We start from the raw sequence: 7832 nt of genomic DNA on the forward strand, positions 1-7832 counted from the left end.
CCAGCATATATGTAAAGCCTTGATGCATCATAAACGATGAGTTTACCATGGTGAAACTGGATAGAAAAGCTCCATTTTTACTACACTCATTGATTATAAATTGACTTAGATGTACCTGTATTTTACATGCATTACATGATTTCAGTGGGACTAAGTACACTATACTATACACATAATTTCACTGCTCTGCACAACTCTTTCATTCCACTTGGTAACCACCAGGGTCTATCATAAAGATATCCTAATCCCAGCCCCTCTGGATACTCGTCGGAACTGCCTTCAGCTGACAATCTGTGCTCTTCCTGCTCTAAAGCAACCTGGCGTTTTGAGAAAGCCAGGACACTAACTTACCTTCAGATCCAACCTACTTGCGCGTCACTGGATTCAATGCAACTCAACAAAACAACACTGAGTTATTTCAATTTGCCTTCCTCCGTAGATGTTTTGACACAGTTTAATTCTCTCCGAGTTTTGAAAACGTTGCGAAAAACAAAACTTTTGGGCAGCTGCATTCTGCAGTTTTCCATTAATGATAGAAAACGCGGAGGAAAACTTTAGAGGACTTTCTTACTCTCAGTTATAGCTATGCAAAAAAACAGACACGGGGAAAAGGACCATCAACATAAGCATAGAATCTTGGTTTATTTTAAAATAACTCAAGAGATTTCTTTCCCCTGGGAGACATTAAACTTCCCTATAAAGACTATGAGAAATATGTTAAATAGCCTAGGTTAGGTCTGTACAAATTTCTTTTACACAGAAAAAAAAACAGCAACAGAAATCTTGTGATGAAATTAAATGCGAGACAACATAGGAATGCCTTCTTACATGATTGAACTTTTATCTACACATTCTATTCTATTTAACTTTGAAAGCAGTCTGTACACCCTCTGCCTCTGACAGCCGAGAGCAACACAACTCTTCAACATTCTTCATTAGGGCTTCAACTGGTGAACACAAACTAGTCCAGAGATAAGTGAAAATAAAATTAAAAGAAAATAGAATCACCCTTTTGGATTATCAGATTTCTTCAACAGTACGTGTGGAATTTCAGTTCTCCAGTGCAAGTGGGTCGGCCAGTTCATGTCACAGCCAGACCTGGGGTTGATTACAGATTGATAACAGTAATTACAGCACCAGTGTCAGATCTGCAGCCTGGCATGAACAGCTCCGCTCAAGGTTTCTGTTAATTACAGGGGCTTTCACAGTTGTGCTAAAACAACACCAGTGATGATCTAAAATAAAATAATTACTGTATAGTTTTCCCCTGCCGTCTTCAGACCTGACTGGATTGCATCGATGGATATGGTGCCATTTAACCTGGTCAACATAACTGTGTAGAAGCAGTGATGGTCTGCAACAGTTTAATCTAATCTACACCTCTAAACATTTTGGAAAATGAGAGATCAACAGCATGAAACCTGTCCTTGCTTCAGTCTTAATACTGATAAATAATGGTGTCAGCAACATGCATTTAACATTACAGTTATGAATAGATAGCTCTACCATGGCTGAACTAATTCAATTACTCATAAATTAAACACTTACAAAATTAAGTGGCCTCAGGTCTGTTTTTGACTTGTGGATGAAGTCTTTGTTGCAAAAAAATGCTTTCTGATTTTGGTCGATGCACCATTTTCACAAGTCTCACGTATTTTGGGACTTTAAAGACCTATAAAACATGGAGAGAGGTGGGCGGGACTGGGACTGGGACCGTGGGCCACTCCTGTAATGGGACAGTGACACAGAAAGGGCCGAGCAGGTAGCCGGGTCTCCACGCAGCGTCCTGTCCCTGATCCCCCGCCTCTCCCGCCTCCCAGTCCCGACTGCGCACAGCAGGGGCTTCATGCCAACTCCCCCGGATTAATCATCCCCGACAGGGAGGTTCTCCTCGATCCGCTTGATGAATTTCATGCGGATTTCCGTCACGTTGTCCCCTCTCAGGGTGTCCTGAGCAAACCTCACATCCACGGCCATCTGGACCTGCCACACAGATATAAAAGCAATTCGGAAAGTGGCCTTCTTGCATGCAAACAAGCCAGATCAATCACAGGAAAAGACATCGGAGCTTCAGGAATGAGTAAACAACACAGTCCTCCAGCGCACAGCTAACAACAGTGCTGTCAACATTAGTGACAGTGGTACAATAATAATGATCTATTATTTCACCAGGTAAAGTCCATTTAAATGAACATTCATTTACAGTGACGAACCCATAAAGAGGCTTCTATCATTGCTGCACAGGAGATAAAGCAGTGAAAGCACATAAAAAAGTAAGTAACACTACAGGGCAAAGCAGTGTTGGCAAATATAAGTTTCAAGCTGAGAAGATTTAACCTGAAAACACAAATATATCTGATGTTTCCACCACAGGCATGTGGGGACTGGGGGCAGGTTGACATCAGAGGCATAACACAACCACGGATTCGGGCTGCTGAACCTCAGATGAAGGGTTTAAATTAATTTTGGAGTTTTTCCAAAGAAGCCTGACAGCAGGGGGCAGCTGCTTGCTCTTCTGGCCCATGTGCTGGGCTTTAGTAGATCAAGCGAGCGAACAAGTGAAATGGAATGAAGTGTCAGTGCAAGGACCTTCTGTTCAAGAGCTGACTGCAGCACAGTGCTGGGGGGTCCCACATCCCTGTCCCTCGGCTGAGAAGATGGGGCAACCCGAAAGGCAGATCTGCTATCTGTCCCCACTTCCCTGCCCCCCGAGACGCCCCCTCACCATTTCCAGTGCCCCTCTCAGCACCCCGCACAGCAGGTTGGAGTAGACGAGGTTGCTGTGGTTGTCCGGCAGCTCCACAAAGTCCACCAGAGGGTTGCTCTCCAGGATGAGCGAGAACTCGTCTCCAGCCGGGCTCCAGTTAGTCACGCTGGGGGTGATGCCCAAGTACATCTTAAACGCCACCTGCAAACCAGCCAGCATTAGGCCTCCTCATCACCCAAGACCACCTGGCCCCGTTCGGCTACATGAGACCGAGTGCTTGGCGATCATGCACAGTGAACTGCCAAGATTACATAAAACCATGCAGGATGGTATTTCACTCCTCTGAAGTCAGTCTGCAGTTACCGTGCCAGTGCACAGACGTTTCAGTTCTCAGGAACCTTGAAAAGCAAATACAATACAAAGAACTCTAAATGCATTATTTTATTATTTTGCAAAGTACTGAACCCATGTTTTTGCATAAGAGCATGAGAAAATGCATTCATGTAGGAAAGTAGCATAAAGAAGCTAAAAGAAGCAGGGAGCCTCTCCTAAAGGCATTAATCTGAGGTCCACAAAGCAAGGAATTTATAAGGCGGTTTTAAAATCTCCATTACCTTTGCAATGACATCTGCAGTCTCTCTGAAATCGTGACACCTTCCCACACTGGATCGAGCCAAGAAGTCTTCTATCAGCCGCACTCCAATATTATATCCCCTGCAAGAGGCCCGTCAGCACTTTAGAACAAAGTGTACGTCAATCACTCTTGGCACTTTATTTGTTTGGTTAACCTTTCCCAGAAGCCAAGATCTTAAGGCTAAACGAAAAGAAAAAATTCAGGTCTGCTTGGATTGGAGCAGGAAATCAAGAATCCTGGCACAGTCGGCGCTACAAAGGCAGCGCGTTGAAGTTTCACGAGTAATTACACAGCATGTGTAGGAATTTCACAGCCGAACATCTGGATCTTCTTTGATTACTTATTATACCGTACCAGGGCTTCTACCTGGGACCTGCACTTTTTTAATAAAAAACCTCAGCAAGTCATTTGCTCCCAACAAAATCAAAAAGGTTACAAAGGCACAAGCTTTAGTGTTTCCAGAATGTGAAGGAGACACTGGGAATGTGCACTGGTACACCACAATCTCCCTCGTCTAGCTGACCGGCTATTCATGCAGCTTTTGATAGCTGTCACCCAGCAGGAATACAGTTGGAAATATTGGAATATTCCAGGCAGGCTTATTACACACACACTGCAGGTCACATATTAGACATCACCGAAATGCATCTGCTACTTTTAAAGCCATTCTGCATTGCTCCATGCAATAAGGGATCTTCTTCATGTAAAACTAAGGTCCAGATATCATATAAAACGTTGACCCATCTGTAAATTATAAACCCTGTGCCGGTCAACAAGTTGGACATCATATTCAGGGTTACATTTCGCAGTTGGTGAAGGGACTGATACTGGGTCTGGGGGACTGAGCTCAAAAGAAAGGGCAAAAGCTCAAGTGCGAACAGCTCAAATAAGGACAATAAAATCAATGCTTGCCTTTACATGACTATCCCACAGGTTAAAACACCTAAATCTCTTAGGTTTTAAACAGAGGAGATTACATGGAGACTTCACAGAAGTGTTTAGTAATTATTAGTATTAGTAATGTCAACTCAAAAGACTGCTTCAGGACATACAATCAAAACTGTGAACAGAGGAAAGAAATAAAATCTAAGAGGGGTTGCATTTGTGAATGAATGCAGGGAATAATATTTTGCACGAAGGTCTGCAGAGGTCATGGACTGCTAGGTTTGTGCAACCCAGGCCTGCTCTATGGTAAGTTGCACTCACATCTTATCAAGCTGCTTGTTCACTTCTTCATCGTTTTCATAATCCTTGCACAGCTGAGTCACCAAGGCTCCGTAGGTGAGTGTGAACAGCTCCGAGTTCTGCAGAGAAGAGGGAGAGATACAACCAGGGTGACCTCCCCTTCTCTGTGCTGCTCACAGGGGCTGGAGAAGTGTCACACCCTGCCCATAACATCAACAGGGAGCGCCTCAAGTTTAATCTCGCATTTCCTCTTTGTAGTGTGTGACAGGCCTTGTCAAATGGTGCAAGACAGATGATTCTTTTTAACTGAGGCCGGCTTCATTAAGATCACTCAGAAGTATCAGAAGCTTATATTCAGTTTTTCTACGCGGCATCAAAAGTGTTGAGCACTTATCCGTCTACTGCACTGTAACTGAAGTTTGTGAAAAGATGCATTGAGGTTTTCCAAGGCCAATAAGATCCAAGCTGCCCTTGGGTCAATGAGCTGTTCCTACTCTCTGTGATCTTCTTGTGTGTTACTAAATGAAAAATGATTCTCTCGTATCAAGAAACTGTTTGGAACAACTTCCTTTACAGGCTGAGGCACACTGCATTAGCAATTCAGAGCACGAATGCAATATACTGATAGAACTACTTTGACATGGGTTAATACTGAAGAAGTAAAAAAAGACAACCTAGCATAAATCAGCAATACTAGCACCATGACTAGAATGTGGAGTGATTTTACAGCTACAGCATTTAAATTCAGGAAACTTTCAGAACACAGTCTCATTGTTCATCAAAATCTAACTGTCCAGAGTACAAGTAAGCCTTTCACTAAGGTGCACAGATCTTAATGTATTAGTATTTTTGACCCGAGAAAGCCCGATTAATATTGATTGGTTGTGGGGTGCTCTTAAAGAGCCAGACTCATCCTATGAATTAGAAGGCAGGAGTCTCCCAATCCTGCTCATTTTTGTCTGCGAAATAATCCCTTTGTGTTTAATTGTAATCCGCATCATCCCCCGGAGCTCAAGTCTCTAGAGACCCTCCGAGAAAGGAACGGTGGCTCTCCTGCGGGAAAGGTGATCCGACAGATTCCCGGAGATTCCTGTGTGCCCCCTTACAAACCCCCACGCTTATTCTTTTTCAGAGCTGGCAGACAAAGGAGTGCAGACCGACCACGAGAGACGCAGGAGGTGAAATAAATGGCAGATACCAAAGCTACGATGGGAGAACGGGGGGGAGGCCGGCAGGTAAGAGAGAGGAGAGAGAGAGACACACAGCCAGGTGAACGGCCAAGCGGACGAGAGAGAGGGAGGAAGCACAGAGCTGCTCCGCCATCGCCCCGAGACACAAACACAGCCCGGCGCGACTCGCCCACCTGGGTTCAAGAGGGTCCAGGTGCGTATTACAGCACAAGAAAGGGTACAGACTGAGAGGAGGCCACTCAGCCCATTCAGACCAGTGGGTTACTGGTGTCTCGATCCCAGGATGGCACCCGCCCGTTTCTTCAATGATGCCAGAGTACCGTCTTAGACTGTATTATCAAAGCCAATGAGAACGAAATAATGATGGAGTTTCTACACTACATCACCGTGCAGAGGCAGACACGGACTCGCCTGAACACAGCTGGATTTGCAAAACAACGTTTAGGTTGCAGAGGAAAATATTTTATGCATTTTTACCTACGCTATTCGAATGAAACGCCAGAGATTAACCTTAATTCAGCTTCCTCTGCAATTGAAGGAACTGTATCATTGTATTTATTACGGCAATTACACAGCAGACTTCTGTGAGTTTGTTTTAAATACTCGCTGGGCCATAATCAATCCACACTACACCACTGACAGACATCACAACCCGGTGAGATATTTGCTGTTGCCATTTAATCCGTACTCACGTCATAAAACAGCGGACTCCACATTAAAATAAAACCATCTCCACAAGCCACAAGAATAAACGATTAAAACGAGTTTAGTCCGGACAATAGTACACCTAACTAGCAATGAAAACATCTTGGAAACTTGCTAGCGCGCTGCAGGTACATAAGTTCCTATAATTTGTGGCCTAACAACAGGAATGGCAGTGTCTTGGATATCACCTGAAAACGATGGATGACAATAATCGCTTGCACATAGGCCCTTAAACTCCAGACATTTTCTCTGTAGTGCGACAGATTAATTATTAAAACACATCCAAAGACCTCTTTACACCTGAGGGTCTGCGCGAGTATCAACAAGAAATAAAATGTAAACTTTGTAACACGTTCAGCGACAGCTTGCGCCACAAGAGAGAGCTCACCCCTTACCATTTTCTTGCTCTCAGTTCCTCTGTTTGCCTGCCTCGACATCCTGTATCGTGTTGCAGTGCCGAGCTCGATCTTTTATTTATTTATTTTTAATACAACACCGTTGTTGCTGATCTGTCAACCGAGCCGCCCAACAAATCTCCTTTTTTTCCTTCGCCTCCCTGAATGGATCCAGTTTCTTTGCAGAAACAGGAAGACAATATCCCGGAAGTTCGCGCCTGGGTTCTTGGGAGTTGTAGTCTTTCGGGAACAGCTTTTAGAGGCGGACAATGTCCGTCGAGTAATGCAGTTTCATTTGAACTATGGGTTAGTTCTATCCTTCTGGTCGGCTGTATAATACATAGTACATTCCAACAATACAAAATCTATGACAACTTGTTTGTTTGGAAACCTCTTAATATGCAGAACAGATGGAATTGCAACGAAAGGAAATATTTTATGACTGCTGTGCACTACACTTACACATTCAAAGAAAGACATGATAAGCCTTTAGAGTATTTTGATACAGCTTTTAATACTGTTTTTGCAATTAAATACCCACAGACAATGGAAGTAAATATAAAGCAAATCAATACTGTAATCATGTATCTTCTGATGTCTCTTTTAATGACTAACCATGTTATTGATCTTGGTGAGTGATTCACTTCTAATGTAATTCTTGCAGCTTTTGCTATATTTATTACTTTAACATGCCATTATTTTGTGCCTTTTATCATTTGTAATATCTGTTTTCGATTTATCATGCGATATGACTTTATATATATTTAAATGTTTATGTCATGTACTGTATCTTGCTCGTTGTCTGCTGCCCGGGGAGAACAGATGTAAACGTGCTTTGTAGCTAACTCTTCCCTGCGCTCCGTCCCTGTACAATACACTAAACTAAAAGTTAATTAAAGTTGACTGTCTTGTGACACAATGGGAAATGATGTTCGAGACTCTGCTTGAATTTTTTTTTCCGATTCATCCCCCGTTGTGCTGTGCAGGCTAATAATTATAATAGCAATTAATATTAT

At 43.2% G+C, this 7832-nt stretch overlaps 1 protein-coding gene across 1 annotated transcript; it reads right to left on the reverse strand.

Moving 5' to 3' along the window:
* Positions 1-623: 623 nt before the first annotated feature.
* trappc3 (trafficking protein particle complex subunit 3) lies at positions 624-7027 on the reverse strand. The gene is made up of 5 exons (XM_088602479.1): positions 6817-7027; positions 4548-4645; positions 3322-3421; positions 2726-2908; positions 624-1983 (listed from the first exon to the last, which is right to left on the reverse strand). The coding sequence occupies exons 1-5, from the start codon at positions 6856-6858 to the stop codon at positions 1864-1866; spliced, it is 543 nt and encodes a 180-aa protein (XP_088458605.1). The 5' UTR covers positions 6859-7027; the 3' UTR covers positions 624-1863.
* Between the last annotated feature and the right edge of the window lie 805 nt (positions 7028-7832).

Source organism: Lepisosteus platostomus, chromosome 13, assembly GCF_059453375.1.
Source record: "Lepisosteus platostomus isolate fLepPlt1 chromosome 13, fLepPlt1.hap1, whole genome shotgun sequence".
Lineage (NCBI taxonomy): Eukaryota > Metazoa > Chordata > Actinopteri > Semionotiformes > Lepisosteidae > Lepisosteus > Lepisosteus platostomus.